Source organism: Aplidium turbinatum, chromosome 7, assembly GCF_918807975.1.
Source record: "Aplidium turbinatum chromosome 7, kaAplTurb1.1, whole genome shotgun sequence".
Lineage (NCBI taxonomy): Eukaryota > Metazoa > Chordata > Ascidiacea > Aplousobranchia > Polyclinidae > Aplidium > Aplidium turbinatum.
The window spans coordinates 27,960,036-27,976,961 of record NC_137478.1 but is presented as its reverse complement, the minus strand read 5'-3'; the positions used below and the strand labels follow the sequence as shown (position 1 = coordinate 27,976,961).

At 38.4% G+C, this 16,926-nt stretch overlaps 1 protein-coding gene across 2 annotated transcripts; it reads right to left on the bottom strand.

The window, feature by feature from the left end:
• Positions 1–479: 479 nt before the first annotated feature.
• Positions 480–15,273, bottom strand: LOC145774044 (uncharacterized). 2 transcript variants are annotated; one of them, XM_082585182.1, is made up of 14 exons: positions 13,369–15,273; positions 12,313–12,384; positions 11,968–12,092; positions 10,629–10,730; positions 10,180–10,368; positions 9,308–9,455; positions 8,647–8,786; positions 7,408–7,554; positions 6,650–6,796; positions 5,552–5,692; positions 5,246–5,363; positions 4,880–5,023; positions 4,616–4,729; positions 480–1,381 (listed from the first exon to the last, which is right to left on the bottom strand). In XM_082585182.1, the coding sequence occupies exons 1-14, from the start codon at positions 13,751–13,753 to the stop codon at positions 813–815; spliced, it is 2,541 nt and encodes an 846-aa protein (XP_082441308.1). In that variant the 5' UTR covers positions 13,754–15,273; the 3' UTR covers positions 480–812. The 2 variants fall into 2 exon arrangements, with proteins under 2 accessions (XP_082441308.1, XP_082441309.1); XM_082585183.1 differs by having other exon boundaries at positions 4,616–4,726.
• Between the last annotated feature and the right edge of the window lie 1,653 nt (positions 15,274–16,926).

Below are 16,926 nucleotides of genomic sequence, written 5' to 3'. Positions count from 1 at the left end.
CAATTTTTTTTATTAATGGTTTGTGTGAAAACCACGCAATCAACAAAAATAATCAACAATAATTCTGAATTTGAATTAAAAATTCCGCTTTAAAGTCCAACTGATCGCCAAAGTTCCGAAACTCAGACGACCTACTATTGCAGCATTGCATTTAAGATGACTGAAGCTTGAAAGTAAATCAAAATCAGTTCCATATCGATTTTTCGGTGCAAAGTCCATCGAGCGCTACAGGCTACAGCTATAGATTTTTTCTTCAGTTGGCATTTGAAATGGATAGAAATTCGAAAATGAAAGCTTACCCAAGCGAGTGTTGACCAATGTCTCTTAAGAGTTTCATCGTGATTGCGAAGAGCCATTGGAAACTTTTGATCAGACGTTAAAACCACCATAAGGCTCAGCTTCTTCATAACCCATGCACATTGCACAACCCTATTATGTCGTGGTCTTGCCTGTTGAAATCAGCTGTACCACTCTCGGGGCGCTTTGAGAAGTTTGTAATCACTTGTAAGATGCAAAAATGCGCACAGGTAAAAATAACAAAATCAAGAAACTATCCACACACTAAGCGAATGACAGCCAGTTGCGACGGATACGAAGCACCATTGACTCTGCTCACTTCCACGTGAAATACAGTATTTCACGCGGTGAATGCAATTATTGTATTGGATCGCTTACTTAAAACACCTTTTGGGCACTCCAAAATAGCAGCATCAGCATTAAAAAAACTAGGTAGTACTGGACAGGCTAGTAAGCTAGAACTTCAATCAAGATCGGTGTCACGTGACAGGGGTCACTATTGATCAACGCCGACGTCACGATAACGGTACAGGTGATTGCTGCACGCCTGCCATTGGCGAGTCAGTCTGAGAATGTGTCCTTGCTTGGCGGTAGCTACTTTGCCTAATGGAGTTACCGCGGCCAAAAGATTGCTGTACGTATTCCATGGGTTGCCCTGGTGCTGCCAGCATGCCGAAAGCGGTTTGCTGGGGAAGAAATAACGCGGAGTGCTGCAACTGTGTCGGGAGCATATCACCTGAACCTCCAGGTGGTTCATAATAACCGGAGTGGCTTGCTTGTACAGGCGGTGACAATCCCGAGAAATGGCCATTAAATGGCACCGCTCCAAAAGGGGGTGTGACGTCAGATGACGAGCTGTTGTTCGTAAAATGAGGTTGCATAGGTAAAGGATTAGAACTGGACAAGTTTTCTGTGTTTTGATTCTGTCTTGGAGAAGACTGGGAGGTGTTTGCTTCGCCAGAAAGATGAGAGGAGGCTTGCAGATGATTGACAGCAATGCTGTAACTTTGAGGTGACTTCACTTGAGTTGGTTTTAAATTCGCTGGTGCTGCTGATGGAGGGACAAAGGAATTCGAGTGGTAACCTATCAAAAATATGGCAAGGTAAGCGATAACATACAAGACATAACATATTTCAATACATTAACAAACTGCAAGACGACTATAAAAAAAGCAATCTAAAGCAAAACTAAACCAACAAGTGTTTTTTTACTAAGATGCTCTGACATTCATAATCACTTTCTAATGAGATATGGCCAAACCACCAGACGTACAATAACTGGGTCTGCTACTATTCGGCGAGTCCGATTCGGCGAGTCCGATTCGACTAGTTCGATTCGGCGAGTTCCCTATTCGGCGAGAGCCCTTTTCGGCGAGTGCCCTATTCGGCGAGGTTTTGAAATTTTTGAAAGGAAATTATCGGGTACCGTAGCCTAATTATAATTGCCGTTTTTACATCGTTTTAACGTCGCTAAACGTTGAAATCGTGCAGAAAGGAATAAAAAGAAAATGTTTGAACTATTAAATTAAAATTCGTCATGTCAGTTCGGTTGTTTTTATTTCTGACCATCATATGAAAAACAATACACGTCAACATAGCAAAGGTAGAAGCGACAAAACGCGAACGTTAAAACGTGCTTGTGACCGAAGTAAGTTATTGAGTTGAAAGAAATTTGGCACGGTCGCAACACTTTCAGAAAAGTTTAAGATATGAAGGAAAAATAAAACAAAGAAAATGTTACAAAAAAATAATAAAATAGATCATGTTTATGTCTATAAGTTAGTACTTTTGAATAGTTAAAATGATTAGTTTGGACCAACAAATGTGTGGCCTACAGCTTGGATTGAAAGGAAATTATCGGGTACCGTAGCCTAGTTATCCCGACCAGCAAAAATTTGTTCCAAGAACACAGTTCATTTTTACATTGTAGTAACAGAATGAAAAGGCTAAACAAATGTGTGGCCTATCGTGTTAACGTCGCTAAACGTTGAAATCGTGAAGAAAAGGAAGCATTTGCTGACTAGGATACTTTGAAACTGAGAAACATTCACAGAAGCCCTACGATTTGTTCCAAGAACCCATTTAGCATAACATTTCATTTGTACATTGATTCAACGTCTGAATACATTATCTTAAAAATGCAACGTATGGTAGGGCTTCTGTGAATGTTTCTCAGTTTCAACGTATCCTAGTCAGCAAAAGCACCCTTTTCTACACGATTTCAACGTTTAGCGACGTTAAAACGATAGGCCACACATTTGATTAGCCTTTTCATTCTGTTACTACAATGTAAAAATGAACTGTTAGGCTAACTGGGTTCTTGGAACAAATTTTTGCTGGTCGGTATAACTAGGCTACGGTAGCCTACCCGATAATTTCCTTTCAATCTAAGCTGTAGGAGTTTAGGTCACACATTTGTTGATCCAAACTAATCATTTTAACCATAGACGCCTAAGCCGTGAGGGCCAAGCCCCCACGCATATTTCCGCGTGGGAGCAACTTTTTATGCGGCATTGATACATAAAACAATAGATGAACTAGCGATCGGCAGCAGGAAAACATTTTTAAATACAAACCGCAACAGCTTCGCAGTAAATAATCACTAGAACGAGTAGCGATGCTACAATCCCACCCCAGACAAAAAAATCTGTCATTTTTACGTTGATTTAACGTCCGTCCGCAGACGTTGAATCAATGTAAAAATGACTGATTTTGCTGCCTGTGACATAGCAAAAATCTACCATTTTGCGTCGATTCAATGTCATCAGATGTTGAATGCACCCAAAAACAACATACTTTGCTACGTTGACGCAGCGTGCGTTTAACTTAATGCGCTTGCAAACAGCCTCCTGTCGCTTTCGAAAGTCGAAACCTCTGCAGAGAATTGTCGCGGCAGTGAATCGGTTGCTGTGAAAATGAACTTGAAGTCTCGGCCCGAGGTTACCACTAACCAACGTAACAAGGGCTGGTACAAACCGCATTGCCCACAGTCGCACAAGCCACATAATCAACACAACAACGGACTCGCGCAAACTGCATGGCGCACACACGTCCGTTGCCATAGAAACCCGATCAAAGGCGGGGAATATGCGCATTTTTTGTTTCATCTGCAACACGAAAACGGGCGTATCACAGCAAATTGGAACTTGAAAGCTGGTCAGCCATAAGTTGCGATATTGTAGTGAAAAGGGAGCAATGTCAAGTCGAAAACTTAATCAAACGTCTCTCTGTAACTATTTTTCAAGGGCTGTTTACGGATGTCAGCAACTTTTAAATTTATTAAAGGTGACGTGCTGTTGAATTGATGTAAACATGAATGATTTTGCTTTCAACAGGTATATTTTCAAGCATATGATCAAGTTAGTATTTTCATTCCATTTACAGTATACCTTTTAGTAAACCTTTTCGTCTCTTGTTTCATGCTAATAAATCTAGTTCGTTGCTAAACTTTATGTTGCGCTTAGCTTAAAGAGTCGCAGTCCATCAACCGCTAGCCAACGCAGACGCATAGCATGTGTTTTGGTCGAGCTTTGTTTATAATAATTAACGGTAGGTCGAACGTAGCGATAACTCCGAGTGTGGCAATAAAAGCAATCTTAGTGTGACGACATAATTACGTCATCCATCTGCGTGACATTTCGCTGAATTTACGTTGCTGCTGATGAAACACGCTTTCGCCCCCACGGCCAAAAAAATAGTTAGGCGCCTATGATTTTAACTATTCAAAAGTACTAACTTATAGACATAAACATTATTTTTTTTGTAACATTTTCTTTGTTTTATTTTTCCTTCATATCTTAAATTTTTTTGAAGATGTTGCAACCTTGCCAAATTTCTTTCAACTCAATAACTTACTTTGGTCACAAGCACGTTTTAACGTTCGCGTTTTGTCGCTTCTACCTTTTTCTACACCTTTGCTATGTTGACGTGAATTGTCGCTTCTACCTTTGCTATGTTGACGTGTATTGTTTTTCATATGATGGTCAGAAATAAAAACAACTGAACTGACATGACGAATTTTAATTTAATTAATAGTCCAAACATTTTATTTTTATTCCTTTCTGCACGATTTCAACGTTTAGCGACGTTAAAACGATGTAAAAACGGCAATTGCAATTAGGCTACGGTACCCGATAATTTCCTTTTAAAAATTTCAAAAACTCGCCGAATAGGGCACTCGCCGAAAAGGGCTCTCGCCGAATAGGGAACTCGCCGAATCGGACTAGTCGAATCGGACTCGCCGAATCGGACTCGCCGAAACGGGCCATTCCGACAATAACTAAATCTACTGCTAAATCCAAGTCAGCTGAGCACTTACCCGGCGAAACATAAGCCCCAGCAGCTTCGCCACTATGTATTTCAGTTGATGTGCTAAAGGGCTGGTGGACACCTGGATCGGATCGGGCACGGCCAGAGGAAGAACTGCTCCCTGCTGAAAACAGCTTGATACTAACACGATGCCGAAATAAAGTGGATAGGAGAGTTTATAATATTTAGTAAATGACTGAGATGATCACTTTTGCAGTAAAAAAAACACACACTGCAACAGCCAGTCAGTGATGGAAAAACCATTTTAACATACTTGAGGAAGTACTGAGGTCTTGTGCAGGACTCGAACTGGTGTTTGTAGAACCATCGGCCGTTTTCTTAAAGAAATTGTGTTGCAGGGCATAGACAGGGGCTAGTCGCTCTTTTGGGTCGTACTTTAGCATTTGAAGAATCAAATCTGAAAAATTATTTTACAACTGTTGCACAAGAGTGATGAAAAAACTTTACCTCAACATAAAAGTTCACCACATCTCAGATATTACAAGGGCGAACATGTACATACCGCTTGAAATAATAAAATACAAAACAAGATCACTACTGCCTGTTTTACCGCTGAGTGTGACCAGCAGAAAGTTCATTATTCAAATAGAATTAATATCATTAAGAAGCATATAAGTACCTTTAAATTTCAAATAGTCTTGCTCGGAGTGTCCGGTCTCGTTCGCCCTTCTTCCCCCGGGGCCTCCACTCCCCACACCGAGTATATCGGACAGCTTCCTCGTACCGGGTTCTTTATACTGGAGCAATATCAGAAGAGTTATTTTACATTAGCTTTGAAACCTACCTCAAAGGTGCAAATTCAGGTCAATACTTGGGAAAATAGCCATTACCACGTTAAACAACGGTGCTGATCGCAACCGACCAAAAAAATTTATTAGACGGCTTGTTGATGTAGAAATTTGCACTGACCATTCCTATATCTCACCTTATCGCTTTGTTTTCTAAGCCTCCAAGTGCCGTCTTGCTGCCTTTCAAATAGTTTCCGCACCTTTTGAGTGGAGGCGGCGTCCAGAATATCCTGCGGCGGTACGCCAAGCACTTCCATGATTTTGTTCATTTGATCTTCCTGCGACAGCGATTTAAAAGTCAAACACAAAATAAAAATCTTCTTAACTATTGAAAAAAATATAAAAAATACGATTTATGCATATCAGTTTGTATCCTCTGTGGATCCTTCTCTTGTATCATGGGCCAATCCTACATATACTTACTGGTACACCTCTACATTTTCTTTGAATCTTGTTTACTATGTAAACAGCTTGAGCATGTTGTAAACAGCAGCGCGTTAAACAGCTTTTTGTATGTTTATGGTTTAAAAGAGTTACCTCTCTACCCAAATTGTTTACTATGTTGTGGAGAACAAACTTAACAGCACTTGGGTAGACTAATGGGTTCGCCTGCTGATCCAACCCAAATATTTTTTATAGCTTTTAGTACTTCAGTTAAAGTGGATCATAAACTTTTTGCACAAAACCCATTAGGAACACCCCGAACCCATAAGAAACACTCCGAACCCATAAGAAACCCGAAAATGCAATCCCCAACCCAGTTCAAGCCCGAAAATATATTTAAACTTTGTTTTCTATTCGAATAAGAACCTTCTAATGATCCCCAATAAAGGGTGAAACAAGCTGCAGAGGTAATTAGAAAATAGTGGCTGAATTTGATGTAATTCGCTCTGCTTGGCATTGAGCACTTTTTGTAGTATTAATAGTTTTTATTGTTTATTTGAACTCCAAAATAGGCCCAAAGGATAAATTTCTCCGATGAATCAAATTTCACTTTTTTCTATTACGAAGTTTTTGAATATGAAGCTTGTAATTTGTATACCACAATTTTGAACTTAAATCGTCTTTTTGAACAGACCTGCAAAACTCGAGTTTGAAGGTTTAAAACTGGTTAAGTCGTTATTAAGTCAACAGGATTGTGAAGAGGACGACCTTGATCACAAACTGCATGTTGAAAACGTCTTAAAAACCATTACAAATTTGTCAAAAAATAACGATAACAACATGTCTAGTACCTCATTAGTGCCGGCGAATATAGGCTCCCCAGTATGCATTTCCACCAATATACAACCGAGCGACCACGTATCAATGGCGGAATCGTATGGAATTCCAAGCAGCACTTCGGGTGAGCGGTAAAAGCGGGATTGAATGTACTGGTATATCTGCGTAACATACAGCATATCACTGTCTGCTGCTTTGTACAATGTGGGTAACATAAACATTGATAAAGACCTTTGGGTGTTGACATTTTTAGAAACAAGATAATTTTTAATCAAAAAATATAGAGCTAAAAATATTGATACTAAACTCATATTCAGCAAACAAACGTTGTGAAAACTACACTGTCTTCATCTTCATATACACTTTCACCTTAATTTACATTTATAGCACTAAAGATGAAAACAGTACAGTTTTCGAAACGTTTGCTGAACATGAGTGTGGTGTAGTATTTACTTTTTGATAAGATTGACAAAGCGTTTCAACCGTTTTTCTCGATTATAAGTGAAAATAAACACATCGACAATCTCTCAAGCACATGCAGAATGTAGATGCATACTGTAGACACAGCGCAAATATTATGAATTTACGACACCTTTTTATTTTAAGAAAATGCCTATAAAGGCATTACCAACCACAGTAATTCTTACAAAAAATAGAATACTTGAAATTAACTGATTATTTTTACAAAGCGTTTTTACCTAGATTAATCAGCATAATTTCTCATACAAGTAAAATTTACTCAAAAAATGGCAATGTTTCTCACATAACTTACCCTTTCACCGAGTCGACAAGAGCTTCCAAAATCGATGATTTTAATAGCGCTCCGTTTAGGGTTACACAGCAGGATATTTTCGGGCTTCAGATCACAATGTATTATGTTTATTTCGGGGGTTGATAGAAACAGCAGTGCGGTACAAAGCTGCGAAAGAGCAACGACTTGGTTAACGAGTTTCAAATTTGATCCATTTCTCTATCAGCAATCCTTTAGCTCAAGAACAACGTTTCAGTTTAAGCATGGCAGTAAAAACTAGAATAGTGCATTAACTGTAGAAACGGATCAATATAAAAAGCATGACGTAAGTGTGTATCTGAAAAAAAACTACCAATCGTGGACTTGTTGAAAACAACTTTGAAGACAAATGAAGTGACGCAATTTTCTATTTCAAGACCCAGTGTAATCAGACTTTCAATGTCCAAGTTCAAGAAAACTTACATTTTTCACCGTCATTTGAATGTACGAAGCAGGGAACAGGATTTTAAAATCAATTTATGTTTGATCGATCGTAAAAATTCGATTCTTGTAAAACTAATTGGATAAAATATGCGACCAAAAGAACTTCTTTTGACCGCGAAATGAAACCTATAGCAGTTGGCAATTGCAAAGTTCATTTGTGACGTGAAGAACATACAGCAGCCGATCGGTAACAACACAGCAGTTCGCAGAAATGAAACAACAAACAAACATGTAAATGGTTTTGTTGGACATCAAAAAAGGAATGCGTTTAATTGCTTGCCAGCCAGCAAAGAAGTCCTTTTTACATTGATTCAACGTTTAATCAGTGTAACGTTTAATAAGAACTGAGTCACTAGCTGAGATTGGTAATGGTTTATACAGCAGTATTAAGTAGTGTGAGTGCCCCATTTAACTATTTGTAATATTTTCTCGACACAAAAATACCAATCCTACAGCAACCAATTGCATTGTAAACTGGTCGCTTTCTACATGTGAGGCATTGATTGAGCTTTCATTGAATAATCCCGGAAAAAGACACAACAAAATATTACTTCTGGGCTTCGACATAAAGTAGTTTAAGGATGGAAGCGATGTCGTAGACAATATTGACTTTGACGACTCTCACACGTCGCTTCAAGTACTGTCGGACTGGGTGTGAGTGGCACTTGTGTTGACATTAATTTACGGCCGGGCCATTTTCAAACAGACAGCAATGTCCTCGAATCTATTCTACAAGCATGAAATAAGAGATTTTTTAACGTTTATCTTCAATCTCACCTGCTGAGCAAACTTTTTCGTTAAATTCAAAGATACTCCACGGAAATTGGTGTTCCGTAAAAGATCGTATAGGTTGTAGGACAGCAACTCGAACACCAAACACAGATGATTGCGGAAGAGAAAATGACGTTTCAAACGAACTATAAAAAGCACACGAGTTACAAATACACGGCTTGAAATAGCTGCTGCGGCGAGTCTCCAGACAACAAAATCCGTTATTTTTACATTACGTCTGCAGACTTTGAATCAATGGAAAAAATACCGGATTTTGTTGTCTGGGAATTTATTTCTGTACGACACAATCCGAACTCTACCAATAAGGCAACTTAAAATTGTAAGTGTGGCAATGCGACCGAGCAGAAACAGGAAAAGCACACAGCTAAAGCAAAAATTAATAGGCTATTTTTATAGAATATGGATTTTTCTATGCATGAAATGGAAGATTTGGGTCAGAAAGAAAACTTACATAAAACCACCTCCCATACTCGCTTGTTTTGATGTTTTTTTTTTCTTATTAAAGCGTCTGAGACCACAAAAGTGATGTTTAAAATTTGGAATAAATGGTTTAACATAATCGGAAAGTATAAAGCAGACAAATGTGCAATGAAAGATATTGCGATAAGGAAAATTACAGTTTTATTCCTCATCAAGGTATACTTACCGACATAATACTTGTTGTCTGTGTCATAACGATTCATTAATTCAAGTAGTCGCACTTCAATGAGGGCTTGTTTATAAAATGCTTTTTTGTTCTTGATTATTTTTATAGCGACGAACTCCTGTTCTTCGTGGTCGTAAGCTTTGGCAACCTGTAAGTAGTCAATTTGCATATACAATTTTCCTTTTCATTAAATACGGTATTGGGCATGGTCTACATTCTCTACCTCTATGACTGAGGAGGGGTATATTTAACGATAACTTTCTTAAGACAAAATTTGTAAATTTGTCAGGCTTTATGTAAACGGGCTGTTGAGTCGGGCGAATAATATACGACTCTACTTTCTCGGAATATAACTGGTCGACTCTGGACACGTCAAAATCCCTCCGACTCCACAGCCCTGGTATTTTAATTCATCTCCACCGATTTAAATTATTTTGCACTAAATTAAATGCTTTTAACATTTGTGATGCTTAAAAGAGTAGACAAATGTGCAGGCATTGAACACATCCCAGCTGGGAAAGCAAAAAGAACGAATCTAGTTGGCAAAAAAAAGCTCAAATAAATTTCATACATTTGCACCAACATGTGCAAAACCGACAGGTTTTATTTCATGCACATCCGTTTCTTAGTTGATCAGCCTAAAACTAGTCCAAAACAAGTCGACATTAGCCGAGCGATGAAGTAACATGCTACGTTTGTGTCGTTTTTCATGCAAACTGTAGTCCACAACTTTGTTTGTTTGCTTTTCTCTTAAAACTTTCTGCAGCGGCACGACCAAACACAGCATTGCCGAGCAACCAAACCCAGGCAGGAAATCATTTTTCTCTGTCAACGACAGATTTTCGTGTTGGGAATGCTGACTTTTAACAAACCTGGCCAAAAGAACCTTTTCCTATGAGAGAATCGATTTCGTATCGGTCGTTCCACTTTTCGCCATTCTTGATGACGTAATCATAATTGCTGTCGTCGTGCCCATCATTGAAGACGCGTCGTTCTTTTTGGGGCCGAGCGCCTTCTTGGGAGGCTTGCTGCGCCCGACGCTTTTTTTTGGCGTAATAAACCTGAGTGGAAGAGATAATATGATGTCATTGTTTGGAAATGAAGCTGGTTGGCTGACAGAAAATACAACAATCAATGCGATCTTTTTACGAAATAATTAACCCTTAGATTTCAGTAAATTTCGTGATGTTACTGCATAGTAACAAAACGAGTATAAACATGACATTAAGGTCAATGAACAGAATCACGATAATGTGAGAGATTTTTGCAAGCGACGATGAAACACACTTTACATGACAACGTAGAGGTTGTAGATTCCTACCTCGTTGATGTGCTTGTAGGTCTTGATAAGGTCAACAGAAAGCTTTCTAGTGGGTGCAACATGCGACTCTCTGAACGACCCTGGAATTCTGGCCATTTGCTCCTACAACAAGCATGGGGTCTAAATTGCTACAACAATGATTTCTGAAGCTACGTGATCTTGGCAAAAAATCTAACCAGGGTGTAGTGCTCTTTTGCGTGATGATGAACCGTATGTTGTAGCTTGCAAACAGCATTGATTGTAATGCAATTAAACTTCTCCAGCCAGGTAAAGTTGCCGCTTTTTTAATGATGCAAATTGTAAAGGAAACTTTCATTCACTGCATAGTAATTCAATAGATCTCAAAATTTAAAGCACAGCATCAAAATAAACAACATCGATCATTTACATCAGGGGTGTCCAACCTTTTTATACAAAGGGCTACATGCCGTTGACGAACGATTGCGCGGGCCACTTGAGTGTTTATAGCTAATTTGCAATCTTAGAAATGGCTGTCTTATAATTTCAAATTAAAATCTTCACACCAACATTCTAATCTCAGAAATATGTATTGTCCTCTTTTACTATTATATTTATAAAAACAATAAACATACCAAAATACACCATAGTAAAGTGAACAAAGTTTTTACAAGACGTCGACATTTCAATATGAAGTTTGGCACTGTTTTTCTCTAACAAGTTTAGCAATATTTGGTGAGATGGACGATGTAGTAATGCGAAGCAAGTTTTCCATATGGCTGTCAGAAATTAGTGATTTCACAGATTTTCATGGTTCATCCGCGAAAAGACTTGCTCGCACAAGTGCTGCGGAATAATGAGGTCACGAAAACTGCCAATCTGTAAATTTTCTGATATTATATTTTAAGCGTTGCTTGCTTTTCGTTTCCTATTTGACATATTCCGTTTCACTGCAGAGTGCAGAAGATATTTCCCTGCTTAATGCGTTTTGCGCGAGTCTCTGATATCAAATGTACCTCAGTGAAGCAAAAAATATTACTGATTGATTGACTCTTGAAGTATAAATACGATTGTGTGGAAAGGATGTGGACAAAACAACGTGGAAAATATGATGCGTAACAATGTGCATTGTGATGCAATTAAATTAACTTGAACAGTTGTGCACCCCTGCACTAGGGACTAATAGACAAAGCAAGCAAACAATAAATGCCAATTTCTCGAAAAGTAAGTTTGCCATAAATTACGTTGGCGATGTAATTGATAATATAAGTCATTTCGAAAAATACCAGGGGGCCACTCAGAACCTTCCCGCGGGCTATGGGTTGGACACCCCTGATGTTCATCACAGTTGATTTAAAAAGATTCGGCGTCAAAAACGAACCTGCTGTTGCTGTGCAAAGAATTGCTGCTGCATATCCTCTCCCCCTTGCGCCACCAAGTGGCGTTTGGGTTGAAGCTTTGAAGTTCTAGGTCGCGTGGACTTATTGCAACTTTGGTCGTGGAGTTCTAGAATTTCAAGAAAAAGCAATAAACACAACAGCGAAACCGCACCGACTAGTAACGTGTCACTGTCATATCAAAGACAGCAAAGCAACTGTTTTTTCATTATTATTGATCCAACGTCTGCAGACTGTCTGGGATAGAGTTTGCACAACATGCAGTATGCACTATGCACACATCTGTCAATAGCAAATAGTGGTTGAAACCATGGTTGAAACATACACACCGATAGATTCTAGCGGAGACAAAAGAGCGGTGAAAGGATTTTTGCTACTTCCTGGTTGCAATCCACAAGATCCTGAAAAAGACATGATATGCTTAAACTTCTGCATTTCAGTCGTGAGGTAGGTGTGTGGTACAAGTAGCACCTTTGAACCCTGGGCAGTCGCCATGGATTGTTACACCATGGGTCTCGAGGAACACTGGTCTTGATCACACACCAAACTAACAAGTGGGTCCACGTCCCACCTCATGGGCAACAACCTCGACTGGTTGGCTAAAACTTGTTAGAAATCCTGCTGCCTTGCAGGAAATAGTTTTTAAGTAAAGGCTAGGCCCACCGCCAATAACTGTGGTAGCGTCAGGAAGGGCATCCGGCTGGAAAATCTATGCTCCAAAATATTATTTAAATGCAGCAAAAGCTAAAAATGGCCCCTAAACCGACGATGGATTATGATTTCACATAAGTTATTTAAATTAAAATGGAACAGGCTGCGGTTGAACTCTCCAACCGGAAGGCTTTCGCATCCTATGCAGAAAAATCGTCACAAAGCAAAATCGATCAAATTTTACTGGTGTTCTCTCTCAGCAGTGAAATTGAAAGACAATTCATAATTTTATTTTCTGATAAATATACAAAAGACTAAACTCAATTTGAATCAAGGTACATAACAATTATACAGATTATGCGAGAAACATCACATGGAGTTATTTTTTTCTGTAGTCAATGAAACCTAAGTTTATTTGGTCAAAAGACGTGACACTACACATTTATCAGGCAACGAAGAAGCTCAGTCAAGCAAAAGTACATTGTCAGGTGAATATATGCTAGAATACTTCAGTCAAAAGCATCAGCGCCATGTCCTTCCAGTTTGACTAAGCTGTTAACTTTCACAATCTGACAGTCAGACAATTCCACACTCAAACCTTTAAAGTGAATTAAACTAAAACAACGTCATCAACATGAGAAAACAGTTTTTTAATAGTAGCTTGCATGTCGTTTCAAAACGAAGTCGTTGAATTGAAACAAAAAAAAAATGTATTTCATAGAACAAATCGTCACCTGTACCAGAGGCGCTACACTGAGAAAGTTGATCGGGGTTTTTGCCACTATAATTCAAAGGCTGTCTTTCGAAAGCGTTATAGTTCTGTGTGAATTCGGCGGCGAAATTGGGTGTTCCATACACAGCCGACGCAACTTTAGAGGGGAGTGCATGGCGACCTATCTGATTCGACTTATTGTTAAACCAGTCAATTCTGCATGAAGACAAATGGTTCCAGGAGGCGTGGTTCTTGTACGAATGGTCGTCGATAGCTACTGAGGCATTCCACATGATCTGTTGCGGTAAAGACGACGGAGAAGCAATGCTGAGACGAGTGTCTTCCGTTCTTCTATCACATAATGGTGGGAAACCCCCTGCAAGATGGTTTTCCTGCTCCACGATCATTCAGAGTTTAAAGTCGCTGTTTTAATAACGAACCAGACAAATTGATTGATGTAAAAACGGCTGTAAACGATTTAACTCTTAAACCCCGTTTGACACGTGTCAGTGCAAATAAAGCAATCCCGTATACTGTAACACTATTGCTTGCCACACAAGATCTTAAAACAGTTTCTTCTGTGATAAGCAAAGAAAGCAGCTGTTAGTTAGACACAAAACCTGTTCACTCACATCACTCGCAGATTTGGGTAATTTTGTAATTAGACAACAATCAAGGAAATGCTAGAGAGTATTTAATATTTCTACGCATGGGTTGATTACAGCTGGCAAGAAAATAATTTCCCAGACCACAACACCAAACGTTGTAACTATCATTTTTATTTTAAACTACAATGTATTACTTACAAAATGATTCGAATCGTTAAAAGCCAGATTATGCAATTTATTGAACATATATCAACCACTACTGTGACATCTGAATTCCTAAACCCGTTTGGAAGTTTAATCCCATACAATACAATAAACGACTACGAAAACAACGACTCATATTTTCACAGTCAAAACTTGAATTTACAACAATCCGATTAACGAACACTCCAACAAACAACACAAAAGTTGTATATCGGTATTTCGCTTCGCCGCAACATACAACTGCTTTGATTTTAAATGATCACTATTTTAAGTTAACTTTTGTTGTAAGCCGATCCATAAATACTCTCAGACATTAGTATGAGATTTCCTTACCACCTGAACCAAATTACGGTTACGGGCATGTGAAAGCGTATGTAGATAAATAAGATATTTAAAGCAAAGCATCCAGAAACACGAAAACATTAGGCCGCTCTAAGTATTGCAAACGTTGAATGAAACTATTTAATGGACTCGGAAAAAAGAATCAAGATTACCCATTCCAAAGATCGGGATCTGAAATCCCTACATACAGTTCGTTTACAAAAACCTCGCTTTTTCGTTCAAGCACTACATACACAAAAAAAACAGACTTTCTCAGTGTAAACAATTACGTAGTCTTGTTTATTAAGTCGTATAGCCAATAATATTATAAAATCCAGTATTGTAATATAGTAAAACATGTGATTCAAAAATAATAATTCGTACAACAAAAGAAATCAGTTTGGGCATTCCGAAAAACTTAGAATGGTTACATTACTATTGCGTACAAAAAATGTCATTTAATTAGAACGGACTTAAGCAAAGGCAACAAAATGTCTCGGCGGACAATCGATAAAACATAAAATGCATGATCAAAAGATTTAAGACAACATTTATTGACTACAAAAATCGAAATTGAAAGACTAAACGGTTTCACATTTTCACCAAGGCATCGCTATGCATTGTCCTTACGAAAGAATTTGCTGCTACAGGCGGCGGGACTTAGATTGCTAACTCTCGCGTGAGCAGCGCAGTGGACATATGTAATCTCCGATAGCACCATTCAATCAAGCAAAATATGGCTTTAACTCACATTGTAAGCAAGATGACGCTTTCTGGGTTTTTAGGCAATTGGACCATTGTTCGTGGTGCAGCAGCTTTATAGGCCAACTGGTTATTTCTGCTTGTTCCGGATACAACATTAGATTATGATAGCCCCATGACAAAAATCCAACTACTCATACAACGTAAAATCGTAAATCAATTTCAACTTTCCTCACAAACCGTTCTCTAGTAAGTAGTAACCAATAATTAACAACTTTAGTAAGAAACCTAGGTTTACGCAATCAACACAGTTTGAAAGCAGGTAGTTATAAATATAATGAATTCACTTCACTTGTTTGACAAATAGTCTACACAGCCCAAACCGCAATTTCTAACAGCTGCACCTCTCGGCTAAAGCGATAAACAGAAGCAAAAACAAACTTGGTTTGTAACAAATCTGCATTTGACATTCAATGAAAGCAAATTTTGCATGCACTTCCCATTCTATTACGATAGCCTACCAACAATCAGTTAGGCCTCCAGCACAAAGCAGAACAGCCATTACAGTTTCTATCACCTTAATCCACATTTCAACAAATCAATGATACCCATGCAATTCACGGTTGGATTCTAGTCAGCAAGTATGAATTGAAAACATTATTTAGTCAAGTGGAGCATTGCAATAAACAAAGTAGCAACAAACAGAATAAAGGATATAGTAAGTTGAAGGAGTGTGAAAATTCATGTTCTTGGTAGCAGAAAAACGTTACAAGGAAACCAGCCAAACATGATGAGTCATACCAGCATATCCCAACCAGAACAAGGACTAAAATAAATCTAAGTATACAGTATTTACTTTTCATATATCCAAGGTTTTAAACGACTAGTTTAGTGGTGAACTGTTTTGCTTGAACTGGCATTTGTCAAAACCAGACATGACAGACAACAAAGTATTGCGCAATAGTGCTGTGATTGACATGCCACTCAGATCACCTCCTGGTCAGCAAATCTGTCCTGCAAACGTTGAATCAATGTAAAAAAGGATTAATTTGCTTGCTTAGCAAGAGTTTCCACTTTTAGAAGCATTTCTCCAATGCAAAGAAAGTTTGAAAGATTGATTTGCATTTTCCAATGACTTACAAATATTAAATTTAGTTCCAGCCCAGCTGTAGACGTGCAAACGCATGAAATTGTTATTAATATCCTTCTTGATTTCTACAAAAAGTAATACAAGCAATTTTAAGCAGGAAGCAACTTAGAGAGCTAAGCTAAGTCATGTGATAAACCATGTGACAAGTCATGAGAATGGCAAAACACAAACACAACAGCTTTAAGCATTGTTTGCTGTCACATACCGGTACTCACTCTGCAGTGCTCAATACCTCAGTAATCTTTCTGATCAACCGGACTGTACAGTGTGCAATGACTTTTGCACCTTTTCATCATAAGGATTAGAAAAAAAGTGCTCTCATACGTTTACAACAAACAAGAGTGTCTGTTTCGTTGCAACATGCTAACTTAACATCAAAAGTAAACAAATTGATTGAAACTTTAAACCCAAATACGTTTGCAACACGCAATCCGCCATCATGCAAATGCTTTGTGAATACTTTTCGGAACCAGAACTCGCATTGTTAATGGGAAATTTTTACTTGGAAGATAGTCATGAATTACTGGTGAGTTGCTGTGTAACGCGCAAATCACATCAAAGTAACTAGTAACGCAGCTGATCTATCCAACTTTAA

Coding starts and splice junctions, on each gene's coding strand:
- LOC145774044 (XM_082585182.1), bottom strand. CDS start 13,753: ATGATCGTGGAGCAGGAAAACCATCTTGCAGGGGGTTTCCCACCATTA. Junction 10,369..10,628: donor CCTACAAGCACATCAACGAG/GTAGGAATCTAC, acceptor TCTTCCACTCAG/GTTTATTACGCCAAAAAAAA. Junction 1,382..4,615: donor TGGGGCTTATGTTTCGCCGG/GTAAGTGCTCAG, acceptor TATTTTTGATAG/GTTACCACTCGAATTCCTTT.